At 39.7% G+C, this 21,361-nt stretch overlaps 1 protein-coding gene across 2 annotated transcripts in view; it reads right to left on the bottom strand.

Annotated features, from left to right (window-relative positions):
* The window catches only part of ACSS3 (acyl-CoA synthetase short chain family member 3), a 65,771-nt gene extending 46,137 nt beyond the window's left edge, over positions 1-19,634 (bottom strand). Inside the window, exons 1-3 of one of the 2 annotated variants that reach the window (XM_084305941.1) lie at positions 19,313-19,634; positions 13,390-13,534; positions 3,986-4,174 (exon numbers count right to left, since the gene is read on the bottom strand). In XM_084305941.1, the coding sequence (XP_084162067.1) occupies positions 3,986-4,174; positions 13,390-13,534; positions 19,313-19,554 (576 nt within the window). In that variant the 5' untranslated portion in view covers positions 19,555-19,634. Of the gene's footprint in view, positions 1-3,985; positions 4,175-13,389; positions 13,535-19,312 lie in introns of those variants that run through there. The other variant, XM_084305942.1, reaches the window with a different exon arrangement.
* Positions 19,635-21,361: the final 1,727 nt, after the last annotated feature.

Here is a 21,361-nt window from a genome sequence, read left to right as displayed (position 1 = left end):
TATAAGGCAATTAAGTTTTAGCAGCTGAGCCTGCAGTCTTAATCACGGAATCATCTAGGCTGGAAAAGACTTTCAAAACCACCAAGTCCAACCAACCATCAACCTGACCTACTGAATCCCATCACTAAACCATGTCCCTTAATGCCACATCCACGTGTCTCTTAAATACCTTCAGGGACTGGGACTCTACCATTTCCCTGGGCAGCCCGTTGCAACACATAACCACCCTCTCCATGAAAAAATTCTTCCTAATATCCGATCTAAATCTCCTCTAACTCCACTTGAGGCCCTTTCCTTGCATCCTACCACTTGTCATCTGTGAAAAGAGATCGACGCCCTCCTCACTGCAACCTTCTTTCAGGCAGTTGTAGCAATGAGGTCTCCCCTCAGCCTCCTCTTCTCCAAACTAAACAACCCCAGTTCCCTCAGCTGCTCCTCATAAGCCTTGTTTTCTAGTCCCTTCACCAGCATCATTGCTTTTCTCTACACACACTCCAGAACCTCAATGTCCTTCTTGTAGTGAGGGGCCCAGAACTGAACACAGTACTTAAGGCACGGTGCCACCAGTGCCAAATGCGAAGGAAAAAATCTCTTCCCCAGTCCTGCTGGCCATGCTATTTCTGATGCAGGCCAGGATGCCATTGACCTTCATGGCCACCTGGGCCAAATGATGGCTCACATTCAGCCGGCTGTCAACTAGCACTCCCAGGTCCTTTTCTGCCAGGCAACTTCCCAGCCACTCTGCCCCCAGCCTATACCACTGCTTGGGGTTGTTATGACCCAAGTGCGGGACCCAGCACTTGGCCTTGTTGAGTATCTTGTGACTGGACTCAGCCCACCAGTTCAGCCTATCCAGATCCCTCTGCCAAGCCTTCCTACACCCAAGCAGATCAACACTCCTGCCTAACTTGGTGTCACCTACAACTTACAAAAGTTGCACTCAATTCCTTCATCCACATTGATAAAAATGTTAAACAAAACTGGCCCCAATACTGAGCCCTGGGAACGCTACTGGTGACCACCCACCATCTGGACAGAACTCCATTCACTGTGACTCTCCAGACAAATCTTCACCCAGCAAACTGTATACCTAAGCTGCTTTTCTCAGGGAGAATACTATGAAAAATGGCATCAAATGCCTCACTAAAATCAAGGTAAACAACATCTATAGCCCTTCCCGCCTTGCCCTCATCTACTAAGTAGATCATCTTATCTTAGAAGGAGACCAAGGTAGTCAGGCAGGACCTGCCCTTCATAAACCCATGCTGGCTGCTTCTAATCACTCCATGGTCCCATATGTGCCGCATTATGACGAGAAGTAGGTGTAACCATTTATAGCCACATCTGTGCATAGGAAATATGTCTTGTTCAGAATACATTATTGCAAAATATTAACTTATTTTTTCAAGGATGCCTTATTAAAATACCTGACTGTGTCAATAGTAAATAAGTGAGGAATACAGTATTTCTGACCTCAACGGAAGATCATAAAAGATAGTTTTGAATAACTTGGGTGTCTCTTATATTTTGCATTTCAAAGAACTGTTGTGCAAATCGTAATTCTGCTTTAGCCTGAAGAGCTTTCAAAAATCATGTCTAAAAAAAAAAAAAACCATTACTCATATTTATTTTGCAAGGTTTGGACTTAAAGTCTAAAAAGAATTGCTATATAATTACTGTGATTCCAATAAAAAAAAAATTTGTTTATCAAAGGCATAGCAACTGCCTTATTTAATAAACACAGAAGCACTATTCTTAAAACATCCTTCTCTGCTTTCCTAGTTTATTAAGATAAAGTGCTTAAACAAATGTCATATTAATTTCTCAAAATATAATTAACATTCTTCAAAAGTATCTACTGTTTTGATATTGAAAACTACATATTCTCAAATTCAGATGAAATAAAAGATTTGAAGAAATGCCTCTTCTCATACACTGTATCACTTCATCACAATTCACCATAGAAAGTCTATAACACTGCCAATACCTGGCAAGAGTAAAAATTAAACCTATTAAAATTCAAGTTAAATTAAGGCAAGTTGTTAAAGTATATGTAGTTTTTCATAGTCACTAGAAAGTATCTGTTATTTAGGTCTTCTGGCAAAACTTGAAGTTCAACCTTTCTTCTGAAAAAGCACCTCGAAGCCAGCTTTCTATTCCATGTCTTTAACTCTTTCTAGTTAATTTTTCCAAAATTGGGCCCTATACTGCAGTACCTAATTCATACAAAAGCCTAATACAAATACTTGGTACCTGGGGGGGGGGGAAGGAGGAGGGGGCTGAGACTGCTTCAATTAATATCTGAGTTCAGGAAAACACTTTCTATCACAGCTACTTATATCTTGAAGATAATCTAGTAGTGTGCAATTCACTTATCAAGGAAGTTTTACAATACTGCATAAGAGGGGAAAGGCTTGAAATGTAGTGTGCCTCTCCTCTTTTCTTACATTTTCATTATATATCAGATGGATCAAAAAATAAAACTAAATATTTAGCTCTGCCTTTTAAAAGAAAAAAAGGCAACATAAATTAAGATTTAATCCATAGCTTGCAGGTAGTAATTCTATAGCTAGCCATTAAAAAGATGTGCTACATGACCTTGAGTAAATAATTTAAACTTTCTCTGTTTTCCTTTTAATGCATGACGCAAAGACTATGATTACAGTGCTGTCTCTTTTTGTCCCTCTGAGAAGGTCTACTGGGATTAAGTAGTTAACAATTGCAAAATACTCTAAAAGTAAACATGCTAGATGATTCATATTGAAACAACTTTCATTTTCAACTTTCACGTTTATTTTTTCTTATCAAAATCTAATCTATTACTTTTCCCTAATCAAAAACTTCTATGAGTAAAAATTAATTTTTACAGCTTTTGAAAAAGTCAGGGAATAGGAAAAAAGACATGGAAAAACTCAACCTGCCTTTAGTCTCCTTCCAGCTATTTTTCATAAATCCAGCAAAGCACTTCAGCTATTCTATTAACTTCTGCTTTGTTAGAACACCAAACGGGGGTGGCAGGAAAGGGGAAATGCATTCAACTTTTTAAAAGAAGTGCTCTCAATTTACAGATATTCATAAAATTCAAACTTTAGGGATCTGAAGAGCACTTCTGCACACAAAAATCTCAGTAAAAGTTCCACAAATCCTGCAGACTTTACCCTGTATAACATTTCTTCTAAGCTAAGGCTTCTAAGTCTAGCCAACATGATTCAGTGATTATGGCTACTGCAGAGGGTCTGAATGATCCAAGCAACTGATAAAGATGTCAGAGAGTTTTGTTCATTGATAGAAAACCATAACAGAATCTTCCAGTATAAACACTGTATACATATACATACACAAGCTCTTAATATAACAATAAAAGCTACTGAGCTGGTTATTGAAGTATTATATGCATTTTCACTTAAAAAGACTTACATAATGTTTCATAAACATGTTTAACTTTAACTCGGAAGCCTTTAAAGCATTCACCTCTATTACCTGTGTTCTCTACAGAGCCATTAATTTAAGGCAGTTAGCTCACTGGTTGCGCTGATTCTTGTACAAATTAGATGAAGTAAATATAGCTGAAAAACTTATTACTTAACATATACAAACATCAGGTAAACCAATGAAGTTACTGAGGCTTGGCATAACGTAGACTGTTGACTGTTGAAAAATGCTGGGTGAGACACCAAAATTTTAAGGTGATGTTTAGTAGAGACTTTCTTCTTTTTTTGTCAGTCAGTCTAAACAGACAACAGTATGTTAAATAATCATGATTTTTTTAAAGAAATAAAAAAAACTGTACTTAAATGGCTGATACACAAATACAACCCTTAGCATACAAGTAATAAGTTCACATTTCAATTTAGGTGTTACAAGCAAACTGAGGCCATGTGCCACACAAAAGGAAATGTTGTTATCCTTTCAGGGGAAAAAAATGTTTTTGACATTGGTTTAAATAACTAAGGCAATGGCATTTGTTGTTCTAAATATGCATTACCTTTGCGTGATCAATGCGAACAGCAAGCTCTTTAGAGGCAAATCCACCAAAAATCAGGCTATGGATGGCTCCTATTCTTGCACAAGCCAACATACAGTATACTGTCTGTGGAATCATGGGCATGTAGATGACAACACGATCTCCTTTCTTCACACCATGCCTGACCATGACATCAGCTAACTTGGACACCTGTACTGACAAAACATTTACAACATATTAAAAATTTATCCAAATCTGATGTTGCCCCATGAAAAATAACCTTCACATAATCAGTAGACGCAGGACGTTATGAAAACAAGCCAGTAAGATAAAGAAAGTTGATGAACAATGCAATCAAGGTTCAATAAATTTTGGAGAATTTATATTTTTTGAAATACTGTAATACACCTTTTTATATAAAATGAATGTGGATTGATGCGTATTATTATAATATTCTAGCAAAAATCAATAGCAAAGTTTTGCAAGTTTGAAATGCCGCTCTAACCATGCATTCTTTTATCCAGCTCACTTACATTTCTCAAATTTACTTTTTTTTTTTTTTTTTAAATATACATAAGCAGGGCATTTCATAACACAACTTCTGTTCTTCCTACATTTGAAACACAAATCAATGTGAACTAAGCTCTCCAATTTTCTCCAGTGCAGTGCTGTAAACTTCTCAGAACTTAAGAAATCTTATACCCTGAGCCAAATGCAGATACAAATTCAAAGAAACACAATTAGATTTAAGAAAACATTTCTCCTCTCGTTTTCAAATTTCTTGTATGTAAAAGCCTGAAGATAGACTGTGTATGGGAAAAAAGAACTGGCAAACAAATCTGGAAGCTCAGAAGCAATGTCAGGCATCCATATCACTGTGAGGTAAATATTCACTACCTCAAGAGTGTATAGTCAATATTACTTTTGTGATAATGTACTATTTCATTAGTACACCAGGATGGTGCCTAGTAAGTTCTTTTAGCAAGTGAACTGGGAAGCCTGTGACAAGTGCTGTGCACTTGTAGCAGCATGGAATATGGCATCTTCTGAAGGAAAATCAAATTACCAATTCCCCAAGAGTAAACAAATTAACTTACCTGTCAGAGGTTTCTGGAGTTCAAGAGGCTGACAGTTGTGCGACACTCAGATAATATCTAAACCTGTCAACCTCATTTAATTTTTTTAATAAACATCACAGTTTAGAGAGGTAACCTGCTCTGGGAAGCCTGCTTAAGCAGGGAAGTTGGACAAGATGACCTCCAGAGGTCCCTTCCAACCTCAGGCACTCTCTGATTCTGTGAGTGTAAGTAGAAGAGGTACAACTTAATTGCGTTAAGTAACACTGGCCAATAGGTTAATGGGGAAAACTGCAGACTAGGTGGACACAAGGTAGACTAAAAAGCTATTACAAAACAGGACAGAAGTAGAAACATTCCAGGATGTCACAAGCTGGAGATTTCCACAAGCATGGTTACAGTCCAATCAGACGTAACAAGAGCTGGTGTTTTGCTTGAATGGTCCTACACTAATGACAAGACTAAAATGTTCAATTCTCTGAGAAGTTCTTGGGATGGCTAAATACACATATAAATCTAAGTTCAGAGCAAAGGAGTTGCTCTGTTTTGCAGGGGAATTCTTCTTATCCACACTAGTAAAACACTTTTCTTTGACAGGTCGCCATTCACTAGAAAATACCACGGTAATAGAAATTTTGAGATTCTGATTTCTTTCACTATCAATGCTATGTGAATCTACTCATATATGAGTATGTCACACCTTACCTACACTCTGTTATTCCTTATTTATTCACTTTATCACATAGGTTAGGTTTTAAGTAAAGTTGAGTCTTGTGAAAGACTCTTCCTTTTGGTTCCTATCAGAGTGAGAAGGAAAGGGGAGACAAACTCCTGAGAGCAAGCAGGGGGCTGTTGCCTGTAGAATGGAAACTAACCACTTCCAAGCCTCCAAAGCAAAAAGAGATGTTTGCAGTGACCTAGCAAACAATGCAAGCAATGGGAAACCCTATGCCACTCTTGTGTAAATAGGAATGGAGGAAAGGACCTTCTTTTTCAAGGATGCAATTAGTCAGCGGTGTAGATCAGCTATGAAATGTTTTGCTCTCATATTATTTATCAAATTTGTATTTTCTCTATTTAAAGAATTACTTTATCCCAGTTTAATATTTCAAATCCTAATGGCAATGTTACTTTCATTAATTTGCAGGCATTTAGGTGCTTTCTGCTATCGCACTCAAGAAAACGTGGGGCAATAGCATCCAGTCCCGGAATACAGCCCATGCGTGCACTGCAGAGTGGCATGGCATTACTTCACTGCTTCTCTCTTCAGTGGGATCACACATCCAGACTTTCTGCAACATGAGGCAGTAACACCCAAGAGCTCCAGACAGACCTGAGCTGTGTTTGCATTAACTACACAGCTCATCCACAATCAAACCATGTACTACACCTCCACCTGAGGATTTAAGAAAATGGAAACACAGGAGCCCCAGGCATGGCTTGCATTAGAAGGTAAGAACAGCTTCCCCCTTTCATAAACACTGCATAAATCCCTGCTGTTATTTTCAGCCACAAGACAAAGAATATGTTTATAAGGCAAAGTCATCAGCATACCAAGCTCCAAACATACATAAACTAATGTATGCAACTCATTCATAACAGACCTCTCACATTAAATGTTACTGATTACGAGAAGAAAATATCTTTTAATTCTAGACCTATTATTACCTATCAATGTGCTATCAAGTACAAACACAAATCAACATGGCTTGGACATCTATACAACTACAATTTATAGCCATACCACCAGCATTTAGTCATTTCTAGGTAAGATCAGTGAACGTAACTGTAGGTATGGACAACAACTCTGCTTACAAAGGTAAATTCCTTTTGTGTACTTCCCACTGTGAAAATAATAAACTCTGAAAACTCATTTTAACAGAGAGAAAATATCAACTGATCTCAAAGAATTTAAAAACCTAATTTTCATATTTGCTGCTTGTGAGACTCTCAAGCAGCACATAGACCAAAAGGCCAGAGAAAACAAAAATAATATTTAATGAGTAAATCTATATCCTATATAAGTTATAGTAAGAATAGTAAGCAATAAATAATAAACACAATGGACAACACGTTCATTTTTATTTTTATAATTATTACTGATGCTGAAAAAAGGCAATGTTTGCCTGTGGATGAAAAAGGCATCATTTAAAGATCACAATTAGTAATTTTGTAATAGAAGACTCCCAGTGCCTGTATATGAGCTACATAACTTTGGTACTTGGCTGTATGAGGGAGACAGTAAAGAGAACTGCATATACTGAAGTAAGTTTTCTTGAAATCTACCATGCATAAATTTTATTTAAAGCAGAATATACGTAGCATGTTGCAGGCAGAAACCACATCTTCCGGACAAGCTCACTAGTTACTTGTTTGTACTTAACCTTCCCACTCTGCAGAGTTCAATGTCACCAGAGGCATTAACCCAATACAATATGTGGGTAGCTACGATTTTCCTTTTTTCTTTTCCTTCACCCTTCTGACAGCCAGTGAGCATTTGCCCTACAGAATAAAACACTGTCTCCATCTGCAACTTTTTGGAAGACTGTGGAACATCATAAAGCAGGTTTACATTGCCCTTAAGATTGATGTGGAAACCCTGAAACATTCAAGCAATCCTTCTTCCTAAAAGGAAGGAAAAAATAGTTTGAGTAGTGACATTTCATTAAATTGTTAAAAGCCATGAAACCTTCCAGTTTGTTAGTGTGTTGTCATTTATGGTTTATATTAAGAGAGCATACTTTATCACTCAAGATTTTACAGTTGCTATTTTCCTACGAGCATGCTATTTCTCTGCTCTTCTTCAAAGTTTAAGACTGCTCTATTGCCTTAATATACTTGACACTGCAGTAATAAAATGACTTGAGACAAAGTGATATAACAGGAGGCCCAAGTAGGTTTTCAGATTTGAAGATCTGGACTTAAATTACACTTATGTCAAATGCAAGCCTTAGTGAGCACAGTTTTGTTTTTACCCTGCCACCAAACAAACACTATACCTGTATTAGCAGTTCAGGTTTGGAGAAGTAGTGCAGCTCTGAAATAAATCAGCCAGCTGTCCCCAGTGGTTTAAAATACAGTTCAGTTTTGGTCCATGCCACAAGAATTCTGTTTAGAAAATACTAAAGCAGAAATTCCACTCCAAATGCTCAAAAATTAAATTCCAAACCTGACTGTGCTGAACAGTGTGGGTCTCACCAGTGTCAAGTCTTTGACACAAATCCTCTTTGAATTGAGGGAAAGCTGGGTACTGTGATAGAGATACAGGGTACTGGGCACAGATACAGGCCCATCTTCCTTCCTGGTCTGGGAGACCAGCTGTGGAGCGTGCGCCTGCTAGAAGGGCCTGGGATCAGATGGGGATTCTCTAAGGGTCACCAGCATGGCATGGATTTCACATTTGATCAGAAGCAATGCCACAGCATCCACTCTGCAGAAGAGAAGTTCCAGACACGCATGTGCCACAGAAGAAATTTCAACTAGTTGTAAGTGATAGACAATAGCATTCTGCAAAACTCCTACAGCACCTATTTCCCTTACATGCTTATTTGAACAACGTCCATTCAGTGTGGGGAGAGTAATCAAGCAGCAGTGAGACAGATCAAAGAAAAGCATGGCATTTCCTAAAGGCATCCACAAGTCAAGGAAGCAGAGATTTGTGGAACAGCTATGTTCTGACAGCTATGAAGTGAATCATGGGGCATTTGTTTCAAAGGATCAAACTAAACCTATTGCAAAGTAAAACCTACAAGCCACATATAGTGGAAATGTCAGGAGCCTCAGCAATTAATTCAGCACGGCTTTGCTTCGCTCTGCCAATACTGCACCAAATTCTACATTACTGCAGGTATCACTGATGTTGACATGCTGCAGTGTAACACCTAAGTCAAGGGAGTAGTATAACACTTATGTCAAGGTAGATCAAGTTCCTGCCACTTCAGATTTCTAAGGTGACTTGGAAGTCTTTTCTGTGGAACGTGAAAAACTCAAGGCAACACTCTTTGTAAATTCTTGATTAGTCTCATCCTTTCCAGAATACTAATACTGATATTTTTGAAGAGCTACTCTTGTACATCATAGTTAAATCTTTCTAGGACATCTATTGAAGAATGAATTTTGAAATTTAAATAGGATAATGAAAAACAGCATTGAACAAAAAGTCTAATACATAGTTCTAGCAAGGTAATTTTGCTTTACTACACAAAGAGAATAAACAGTTTGATTGTCAGTCTCTGTAGGATTTTCTGTCTGTATTCTAGTTTTGATTTTATAGCACTTCTAAGAACGAGTATCTTGAAATGAAAGTCATTATTTCTGGCTAAGAAGCAATTGTCCATTTTACAAGGCAGAAGGCAAAGAAAGAAGATGGAGTAAAGTACGTAGAATGAGAAAGACTACTAGAAGCAAAACAACCTGGGTGATTCTTCAGTCATATATATACAGGAGATAAATGCAGTGCAAGACAGACAGACAGACACATAAATACAACCTGACAATTCCTAATACAGCTATTTCAGAAGGAGATGCCTTTAGGGTGGGTAATTACGAAAATAAAAAAAAAATAAAAAATCGGAACAAAGAAATTACATCACAATCCAGTGCTGATAACCCTGAAGTCCTTCTCTCTCATTCATATTTTTGTAACATTCAGTGCTGTCAGAGACTCAGCTTGGGGGGAAGGAGGTCTCTGGATTTTAGTAATCCTGTCAGGTTTTTGCACTTAGAAATTATTTATTACAGCACTGAATCCAGCACACTAACTGTGCATCATTTCTGAAATAATGACCAAGAGAAATCATATTGTTTTCATGTACAATATCTGTCAAGTGTCAACAACTGCAAATAATATGTCATTCAAATTCTTGAGTTTTTTTTTTTATTATTTTTTTTAGCAAGGGAGGCAGCCTACGAAAATAACCCAGTAATGTAAACATAGAGGTATTTTTACCCACCTAACAACCTTCCTCTTAACCTGAAAACAGTAGTACTTTCCAACACTTTCCAAACAGAAAGTGTTTTTAAATGAACAGAAGCCATTGTTTTCTTTCTCTTTTTTTTTTTTTTTTTCCCCCCTGGATATATGTATTTTTCCCTAACACTACAGAGATTCAGTAACATTTCTAAAAGAATTCATGTCTCCCTTATCTTTTCCTGGCATCTCACTACTGGAATTAGAGACTATCTCAAGGTATTCACAAAGCTTACAGCTACATCCCCATTTCACTGTAAGCAGTTCAATTATGTAATCCACATTTAAAAGCCTGTAAGAGGCATCAGTAAAATAAATCCAATAGGTACATTCTGGAAAACTGTCATGTCATCAGTTTTGTCAGTGCCCTACTCTCCACATTTGCAGCATTCCATCTGAAACACCATATAATTAATACAATGTAATCATATGCACTATGTTAAAAATTCACTTTAAGAGTCACAAGACTTTCCAAATATAGTTGCACAGAGTATCAGCACAGACAGATCTTGTCATTATTTGTATCAATAAACTGCTGAAGTTTTCCTGCAATCCTTCTACTCCAATTCTGAAAAAAAAAAAGATAATAAAAAAAATTGTTCCTCACAGGTTGGCCACTAAACATCCACAAGCTTCCAACATTTCTCTCAATTATTTACAGTTTAGCAGTGCTTAACCTTAAAATTGCAGCATTGTTGTAGCTCTTAGATCTGAACAGCAGTGCAATGAGTAAAAAGGATAGAGGTAATCTGAAAGCAACAGGCTTCCCGAGGACAAGCTATCCCACTTTCCCTAAGGAGTTGTATTATCCCCAACCAAGCACCTAGGTCATTTTTTTCATCCTTACCATGTGTTTGATCCTTGGACAAATGATCCAACCTGCTAAGTAACTCTGCATCTTCCCATCCTGCGACCCACAGTTATTCCACATAACTTTTAGTTAATCCACCTATCAAATCCTCTTTTACTACCAAAAGCCAGAGAGAAATGCATCGCCTCAAACCCTGATCTCTTGTAGAGACATTTTGAACAGGCAGCCTCTCTGAAAAGACATTCTCAGTGAAATAACAGCTTATTGGCCTGGCAGGCTACAAACATTCATCAGATGGGTATAGTTCAAACTACAGTCTGCACTTGGATTCCCACTGAAGGCTATTTTAAACTGGGAAAGGAACTCCAGAAAGGAAGCAAAAGGTTTCTTTCGCCTCTGGGGTATTACTAAGCCTATTTGTCAACTTCGTTCATACGTCTGGTCTACACTCATACCAGTTGGTAATGAAGCATGCAAATCAGTGAAAGTCTATTTCAAAACTCCAGCATATAGTACTTTTGGCTTACATTGAGCAGACCGAGAAGACAGCAACACGTAATGGCAGCAGGATGTGAGCCAAACACCATAAGGCATGCGTCATAGTGGTTTAGTAGGCCTTTTCCCAAAATTTTTCTGGTCTTTACGAGATCTGTGACACAAAACACACCCACCCATGTGTCTGCAATTTTCAGCCAACATCTCTGTGGGTATGTTTGTTACCTGGTGTTCAACAGTTACCCGATGAATCAAGTTAAATGTATTCCACAAGAGTGGACTAGAAAGATGCAAATGGGAAGTTATTCATCCCAAACCCTGCCTTTCACGATCATATGCCCTTTTGATTAAGGAGAATAACAAACTGTACAGAATTCAAACACAATATTAAGATAGGACTCAGCTACCACCAAGATTACATGTTTAATGTGCTTACAGAAAACACAGATACACAAACTTAGGAGACACCAACATCCACACTAAAAAGTGAACTAAGGCTACTTTTCAAGTGCTGTTTAGAGGAAATTTCTGCAGAAGAAGCCCACAGGAGATCATTTACATCAAAATGATGTATTCATTAAAATAAATGAATAGGTATTTACATATATATACTTTTTCATTTATACATATACATTTATATATGGTACATGGCATAAAATTGCATATAATTACAATTTATTTCTAGATAAACATAAAGACATAAAGACATATAGACATAGACATATAAAGATATAAACATATAGACATGAAAAACAAAATTAGATGAGAAGCTGTGCCCTTTTAAAGCTGCCTGATTTCTTAAAACACTGAAATAGTGGTTTTAGCTCCAGCATACTGCATGTAACTTCAAAGTTCAGTTTTGGACTTGGTAAATCAACAAAAAAAATGGTGAGGAGTAAATATTTTCTATATTTTTCTCACAATTTATGGTACAGCAGAGATGTATCAGTCTTTGTGTCTGCATGATTATTCTTTTCTTCCAACAGTGGAATACAAACCTCACACACCAAACTAGTGTATTGTGAACTTCATTTAACATTTTAAATATAGGTTTGCATTACATGTATCTGCAGCACAATGAGTGTGTTCCAACCACGTTAATACATCTTGCAGTCTGAAATTCATTAAGCAAGAAGAGGAGTCTGACTCCAAAATTTCTTTGCGTTCAGTGTTAAGTGCAACTGCTATATATAACTAGAACAGAAAGGCAGAACAAACAAAGTTAAAATACAGCATTTGAACAGGAAATTCAATTTAAGTACCAATTATAGCAACCGGCATGGGTTGGGCCTGGTTGAGGGTGGCATCAGCAGGTGACCTTTGGTAAATGACAGCGTCAGGTAATGAGGCTGCCAAATTATCGGCACAGAGGAGTAGCATGAGACCTGCTGATGGCGGCACACAGAGAGCCTGGCACTCGGGGCTGATGTTGAACTGGGCATTCGCCACCCCAGAAAGGGGCAAGCTACATTGGCCACCCCAGCTGACAGTTGAAATCCACGGGCTTCCCAAACGGAGTGCTAGTGCAGGCCACCAGCACCCTCGCTATAGCCTCCACCATGCATGTGACGCAGCTCTGCCTGAACCTGCTTCCTGTTCATTGGGCATTTGTTTTTACACTCCATTATCTGCAGCAATAGCCAAGGTGTGCACCTTCATTATTACTGCAACAGCACTGTTGTTCTTTGTAGCAACTCAGTGCCAAGTGGCTCGACTAATATTTTGCTTTACCTTTCATATAGGAAATAAGAACTGTTAGGAGACGGGGCGGGGGGGGTTGGAGAGAGAGATATCAAGAAAGAAAAGTTCAGAATTTAACTGACCAGGACAAAAAATAACCAACTGCAGAAAAAAAAAAAAAAAAAAAAAAAAAAAAAGATAATTAAAGGAAGATCAAAACTTCTTAGATGTTCTATTATCAGATAAAAGCACTGAAGCTTATAGATCAATACTGAGCACAGCAAAAGGAATAAACTAGAAACTAGCAAGGCAGACCACTTCTGCCTCCCTAATATCTACCTGCTGTGCAGTATTTCCAATCTATTTCCAGTAACAAGGTTATTCTCAAACGTACCTGTTCAAGAAGTTCCTTATATGTTATTTTCTCTTTGGTATTTGTTACAGGACTGTCATAAATAATGGCAACATGGTCTCCTCGTCCATTCTCAACATGACGATCTACAGCATTGTAACAAATGTTCAGCTCTCCACCTACAAACCTAAAAAAGAAGTTGAAAGTACATTACAGCCAATGACTAATGTCAAATGACTACGACAGGGTTGATTGTTATTGTTTTTTCTTTTAAGGAATGAGAGCGTGCAATTGAAGCATCGTCCATAAAAGTTTACAGTCCATTCAGGGAGTCATTTTTTATTCTATAACCCCACAATTTACTTAAAAAGCTACATAAACCAAGATAAGTAAAAGAAGTAAAGTACTTATACCTTAATTGACTTAACAAAGAATATGCCAAAGAATATGCTAAACTGGGTCTTGATTTAACTTACTTTGCATCAATCATTCTGATTTTTATAGCTACAATTTCAGGGAACATGACATACATTCACGTAAAATAATTTTGACATTACAAAAATATCTTATTACACTTTGTACCGGCATGTAAACTTATCTTCTAAGAAGAGTGGGTTCAGGACTCCAAATGTTCTTATTCACATCTTGGCAGTAACAGCTAAGCATACATGCATCTGTATCTAAATGAAACTGACACCAACGGTCATAAAACCCTATAAATTTGTTTGATAGGATTGCTCTAAATTAGGATATTTGATGTATTATTCATATATCCATATGAACACAGGCCACTGAATAGTCCCTATTGTCAAAGAATTGCAATTATTAAAGCAAAACCAGTTAGGATGTAGCAAACTTTCCTGTGTCTCCTTTACAATGCCATTAATAAGGAGAAGGTGAGAGAACAAGAAAGCAAAAAAAAAAAACATTCTGTGCTATAAACCTCTTCCCATAAAAGAACTATATGAACAATAAAGGCTTGTCAGTTGCTTCAAGTAATACAGATAAACTCTGTATTATTGTCATAAAAGCTGTGTAGGCTTAGGTCATTCACTGATTTTTATATCATATCTCTGTAGGACGACGTGAACAACGGAACAGCAGAGCACAGTATCTCGGTTACCACACATTGCTATTTAAGAATGGTGGAAGCATGAGTGAGTGGCAGAGCTTGGATTCCCATTAAGTTATGCAGCAAGATCAACATTATCAAAGACATTTTTTAACTAGTGCTTGCGAACAAGCCCCCCCCCCAAAAAAAACGTGACTGCAGGCTGAAGCAAAACCCAGCGCTCTACACTGAGAGCTCTGGTGCCCAGGTCAGAGGGAGGGAGGGAGCGCAGAAAGCAGCGAGGCACCTACTGTGGACACAAGTGCAAGTCTCTTGCTTCTCTACTTGTCACTCACAAACGTGCTGGAATACCCCATTTTGGCTGACAAATTAAAAAACACCTGGCTTTGAAGAACTGCCCAGTGCTGCTACAACTTTTTGCATGTTCATCTTTTTGCCAAAGAGATGAGCATCTCTGAAGAACATCAATTTGCTTGAATAAGCTTTAGCTGGAAAGCAACAGCAGCATTAAAACAGGCCCCAGCCCTGGAATAAGGGCATTAATTTAAAAAAGAGATCTAGAACTGAAAATAAAATATTCCACTAAACTGCAGAAAGATATGGGATGGATCTGCAGGATGTTTGTAAGAGTTGCAAGTGAATCTTGCCATAAGCAGGGCTGTAAAATGCTAATCTGTTGCTAACCAGATATTTATCTCAATAATGCTTATGGACCAAATTCCAGCCTGAAGATCTTTTCTTTAGGCTCATTTCCTAAGGCTGGGAAAGGAATAACAGTAAACAAATGGAGCAGAGGAGGAGAAAAAAGAGAAACAAAAAGAGTGAACAGTAATAACTCCAATACATAAAAGAAACTGGATTCAGTTTACCACCAGTCTCCTGGAAGAGCTCGTCTTCTATCCACTGATGCTACTGTGGAAGAAAAATAGCAGGGTTCCTCCTGCCAAAATCACAGCAGAATTTAAATGTGGTTATAATACCAAAACAGCTTGCTTCACAGCAACTTTTTAAGCTAATGTTCTGCCAATATCTACCTTTTTGGCAAGTCTTTTTTCCTGTACATCCCTGACAGCAGTAGCCTTTGGTAATCCACAGGACGTGTAACTTTCATCCAATCACGCATCCCTGTAACAATTTCTGTGTGGTTACCGACCCCCTGAGCCCCTTTTGAAGCCGCCTCCAGCTGTCAGCAGGAATTCCTGACTCCCTGGTCTGGGGCCAGCGCCTCCCATCTCCTGCAGGTCTGGCAGAGCTGTTCTTGTTGCACAACCAGGGATCTCAAGTACAGGCACTGGCTTTTCTTTAACCGTTCTTTAAAACAACTGAATCTTCAAGGGGAAGTAGAAGGGGCAAGGAAGCACTGCTCACATTCTCCTACTTGTGACAAGTCAGGTAGTTAGGTCTTCCATAGCAGGACTCTGCTTACATACAGCTTAACATCTACCGTCTGTGGCACCAAAATGGTTTTTACTGCATTCAGATTTTTTTTCAGATTTGTCAACAGCCGACTTGCTAGTAACAAAATAAGTATAATCATGATGAAGGCAGTACATAATTAAGCCTAAATTCAAATATTCTAAAATTATGTTGTAATTTCCAACAATATCTGCTATCTTCAAAATCAAATAGCTGTGTTCAGAGACAATTTTTAGTTTCACTCAGTGGGGCTCTGAGGCAAAGATAATTAAGAAGAAAAATGAAGGATGGTAAATGTTCTGAATAAACCCAGCATGTATGCAAAAGAAAAAAACACAGTACAATTATTTTGTACTTTAAATGTAAAAAAAAAAAAAAAAGTGTATCGCTAATTCCTGTAATTCCATGCACAAGCACTTCTCCAGCCTGAATTCCCAGGAATCAACGGGATTTTCTTTTTAATTGTTTAGATGAAGTCAGAACAGAAGTCGAATGTAGCGTTAAACAAAACCACTACAGTATTAGATATTTTAAGATAAATGTATGTTAACTGATCCAGCCACATTTCTTTAAAGTGTCAGTAATACTTGAATAGCAAACAGGGTAACATTCCTGAAGCTCAAAGGTGATTTCACATAATGTTTATGTCTTAGTCATGAAGAACACAGCTTGCAAAATTGCCCTCTACCTGCATTAGTTAGGAAAGAAAACGTTTCTATCATTCCTAACAAAAAAATTGATTAACCCTCCTAATCAGGATTCCACAAGATCCCCATATGATTATATGTTCAAGTGTTTCACTACCACTAATATTAAAAAGATATTTTTATTTCTAAGGTCTAAAATTAACATCTCTCCTGTCACAATTTAAGATCCGTATTTTCTGACCACTTCAAAGCAGACTTGAGTTTCTCCTCGAGCTTTGTAGCCAAAATTGATGTATTTCAAAACATGTCTCCTTTTACTCGTCTCCACCAAACAATTTCAGTTCCTTCACCCTTTCCTTGACTACTCATTCTTGTTTGCTATTCTCATTATTTTTTCCCCCGTACCAGCCACTGATGCAGGTCAGAATAGCCAATGGTGCCTGAGATTACTGCTTCAGCAAAAGAGACAGACGACAGTGGCACTGATTGATACCTTTTGGACAGCATTTTGCATCCCACTGACATAATACTGGTATTTCCAATAGAAGAGACTAAAGAAAGTGCACTAGGGCATGCTGCACATTTTTTATGCTTTTCTAGTACTTAGAAAGGCAGAAATTAGATTTGTCCTATAAACTGAAGTTTCAGATATGTTAACAACCTTTTTCAGGTGAAGTAAACGGGACCAGAAAACATACATAAAGTGTCTGTTTCTGCCAGTCTCAGGTTTGGCAACCAACACAATGACACTGAAAATAAAGAATGCTTATTAATTGACCTAACAATATGTCTCCAACACATTTTCCAACTCAAGATGCACAGACATGAATTTCTTAACACTATTTTAAGGTTTTCATAAACTGCTTCCTGTTTGTTCAGAACATGTTCTGAAATCGCCTCCCATACCTTCTTTCTTTCTTAAATTTAGTCTTTTCCTCAAAAGGTTTATCTGTCTGTTGTTCTGCTAGGCACACAGAATAGTGGTAATCATCTGGGACTTCAGAGGCAGCAAAACACTGCACCAATATCTCTTACCACCAGTATCACCAGTATCTCCAAACACTACACAGCCTGGTATCTCTTAACATGAACTTAAATTAAAAAACAAAACAAAACAAAACAAAACAAAAAAAACAGTACTTTGCACATTAAGGCAATAAAGAGCATTAAACAAATTTGAATTGCTTGAAGCTTTATTATCCACAACAGAGCAACAGACCCCTGACAATCAAACAATAATTAGGGCCTGATGTTGAGTCTTCAGAGACTCGCATCCATGTATAATCGCACCAAATCGCAGAATGGTTGAGGTTGGAAAGTTTCCCTAGAGGAAACTTTCTTGAGCAGGTTGTCCATGACCATGTCCAGGAGGCTTCTGAAGATCTCTCAGAAGGTGCCCACTGCCTCTTGTCCTGGCACAGGGTACCACTGGAAAGAGCCTGGCTCCATCTTTCTTACACCTTCCCTCCTACTTGCACACACTCATAAGATAAATACAGTCTGTGGCAATCTGCATCCACAGAGGGGTAAAGACGCCAGGGGGACAGAAGGTCAGGGAAGACCACTGGAAGATAAATCTGACCTCAGCATATGAAACTTCATCCACCTATTCCTGTCAAAAGCCCAAATAACTTCATCTACGAAGCCAAAATGCTTTAAAAAGACAAAACCACATTAATTGCAGCCAGCAAGCTTATCACACTCATCAAATCAAATTACATTTGTTTGACAGGATCTGATAGAAAAACCGTGCTTGCTAGTGTGTATCAGATTCTTATCCCTTAACTTTTACAAAGTAACTATCCTTACTTCTTCGTTACTTTGTTCAGGAATGCCAAGGAGCCTCAGTGGTCCTTAATCGTGCAGGCAATCCTACTTCTAACCAGTGCCATGACCTAAAAACCCAAGGTCAGTGGACCACAGGTCCCCTTATCAATCCACTTGAAGCCTCCTGACTGTTATACAGCCACGATGACTTAAAGGGATTTATGCTGGCTGGGTGCTGCTTAACATTCAGCTTAAGAGATAAAAAAAAATTGTCACTGTCAGAGCTGCCACACAGCAATCACAGACACCAATAAGAAAGTTTCCACACTGCTGGTTCTGTCTCTGACAGGTCTGAGTGATGAGTTTTGTTTTGTTTTGTTTTAATTATATTTTGAGAATGCTTAGTATTTTTAAATTAAAATCACAGAAAAATATTAAAAAGACAAAGAACATCAATGCACCAAAGATGCCCACTGTCCTGCCTTGCCGTTTTTATCCTGGATTAACTTCTCTTTGAGAAAAGTTCAAAGAGAATGATGTCAATTTGCTGAAAAAAGAGATGACGGCGGTCATGACAAAACTTTAACAGGCAAATTGCCTTCGAAGAAGCACCGAAAATCTTTTCCTGAATTTTGTAAGAAGGATGTCCGTTCTGTCTGAGCAGTCACCGCTCACCACGTGGATGCACATACCAGGCTGCTAGCGCTTTTGCTAAACATTACCTTACCGTGCCCTCGAAGCGATGACCTACTCAGCCAATTTCTAAGGTTAAAGAACTCCAAGCCACCATCTGTGCGTTCCCACAGGCACATCTTCCATCCCCCTGATGCCAGATTCCCAGCACTGACAGCAACCCAAAGCGGGCGCACGGGGAGCATCAGGCTCACACACCGGGCACCCAGACACACGCCAAGTCCCTCACCCGTCCCGATTTCCATCATTAAGCATTCCCATTAAGCTCCCCGGGGCTGTCCCACCCCTACAGCAGGGCAGCGGGCTCGCTGCCCCAAGCACCCACCCGACGCCCGGCGCCCCGCAGCCGCTGCCCCCGGCCGGCACTCACCAGGCGGCGCTCCCGGGGCCGCGGCTCTGCAGTGCCCGGTCCCAGGGCTTGTCCCAGCGGATCAGCGCGGCGGCCGCTCCCCAAACCTTCTCGGGCTCGGCCACCGAGGCCCTAAACACCGCCTCGTAGTCGCCCGGCGCCCGGCAGCAGGCGGCGCGGCCCGGCACCCGGCTCCCCGAGCGGGGCGGCCGCAGCCACCAGCCCCATCTGGTGCCCGCCGCCAGCCTGCCCACCAGCCCCATGGTGCGCGGCCCCCGCGGGGCTCCGACAGCCCTCGGGAAGCCCCTCGGATGGCGGCGGCTCCACCGAGACCGGCCCCGGCCGCCGGCTGCCCTCGGCAAGCGGCGCGGAGCACGGAGCTTGGAGCCCCGCCGAGCGGGGGCGGGCGGCCCGGGCTGCGCCCCCTGGGGCCGGGCCGGGCCGGGGTGGGCCGGCCGCCATCTCGGGGGTCCGGCCCCGCCGCCATCTCGGGGTCGGGGTCGGGGTCGGGGTCTGGCACCGCCGCCCTCCGCCCTGGTGGCCGGGTCCGGGGCCCCGTGGGCGTGCGGTGGCCGCTAGGTGAGGGAAGGGCACAGGCGAGGGCAGGCTCCACAGCCCTGCTGTGGAGGGGAGACGAACCCCGGAGGTGTTGCCCTTTCCCTCAAAACCACAGCCAGTCCGGGTTCCTGAGCGCTTGGCGCAGGTGTTGCCTGTTTTTTCCACGTCCAGATGCTTTTTCGCCTGGTGAAATTCTTTTCCAGAAAGCAGTTGCAATTTGCAGATTTTCCTGCTTTACATTTTTTTTTCTTTCCCTGAGGAAACTAAGTCATGGTTGCAAATCATCATCACATCAAATACCGTGTCCTAAATCTAATGCCAGCTCCTAAACCCTCTCCACAAATAATAAATTAATAAATGAAGACCACTGCTAAGCTTTGTCTCCTTGAATACTGCACTCAAAACTCCACAACTGTTCCTTAAGCTATTACATTCATACGTCTGTACATGGACTGTCTAAGCCTGAGGTAGCAGAATGTAACGGCATGAATGGAGAGGAATTTACTACATGACATAATATACTATTACATGACATATTTACTATATGACATAATATACTATGACACAAATGGAGAAGAATTTACTACAAATATCATCAGAGAGAAACTGAAAACAGAAAAAGGAGAGACAGAAACTGAAATTATGTTTGGCTTCATGACTTGCATGATATATAGCCACAATACTCCTCAATATTTATTTTGAAATACACTCATACTTTGAGAAAAACTGCCTATGAAAAAATAAGACATGTTATTAGTACCACAAAAAAAAAAAAGTCTGTTCCATATTCCAGAAGACCTCCATCATTTGTAGTGGATATTTTGTTTGGCACATCTTGGCATATATTTAGAAACCCTTGCTAAGTTTCAATGGTAATGTTTCAGAATATTGTAATGCACAAGTCAGCTAAGATATACACCAGCTTCAGAGACATGTCTTGTCTTATGGAATTATTTTAGTGCTTTATTAGGTCTATCCACTGTAAGTCTCTCAGGAAATTCTTCCTGCAATCACATTGTAAAAGATGTTATACGGTTAAGAGGAACTCTGTAATTCAAAGAAGATACATTTTGTACTCATAGTTAATTTAGGCATCTGTTACCTGAGTACTGTGGAATTGATACAATGAGATCATAATGGTGTGTCACATTACTGGTAAAGTAAACTCTGACAGTTTCCCGTGGCTTGCAGGAGCCATTGGCACTGAGCAGCGCTGTGTGAACTACCTGCCCCACACTGCACCACAGCTCAGCTTGTTCTACTTCCAAGTAGGGCTGTAGTAACACAGCACTGATGTAGCAAGTTGGCATCAGGGACTCATTTATAATAAGTTCATCCTCTCCAGAATCCTGAAACACCTACAGGACTAAGTGGACAAATAATGAAAATTTCCCTACAGCTTGCCTACAAAGCTGGAAAATCAAAAATACATTTGGCGGGGAGGGAGGGAGAGAGGAAGGAAAGGAAAAAGGGAGGGAGGGAAAGAAAAAAAAAAAGTATGAACAGCTTATG

Source organism: Netta rufina (assembly GCF_964035555.1).
Source record: "Netta rufina genome assembly, chromosome: 1".
In the NCBI taxonomy this organism is placed as follows: Eukaryota; Metazoa; Chordata; class Aves; order Anseriformes; family Anatidae; genus Netta; species Netta rufina.
Note: the sequence above shows the minus strand (reverse complement) of the source record. Positions and strands in the feature narration are given on the sequence as shown.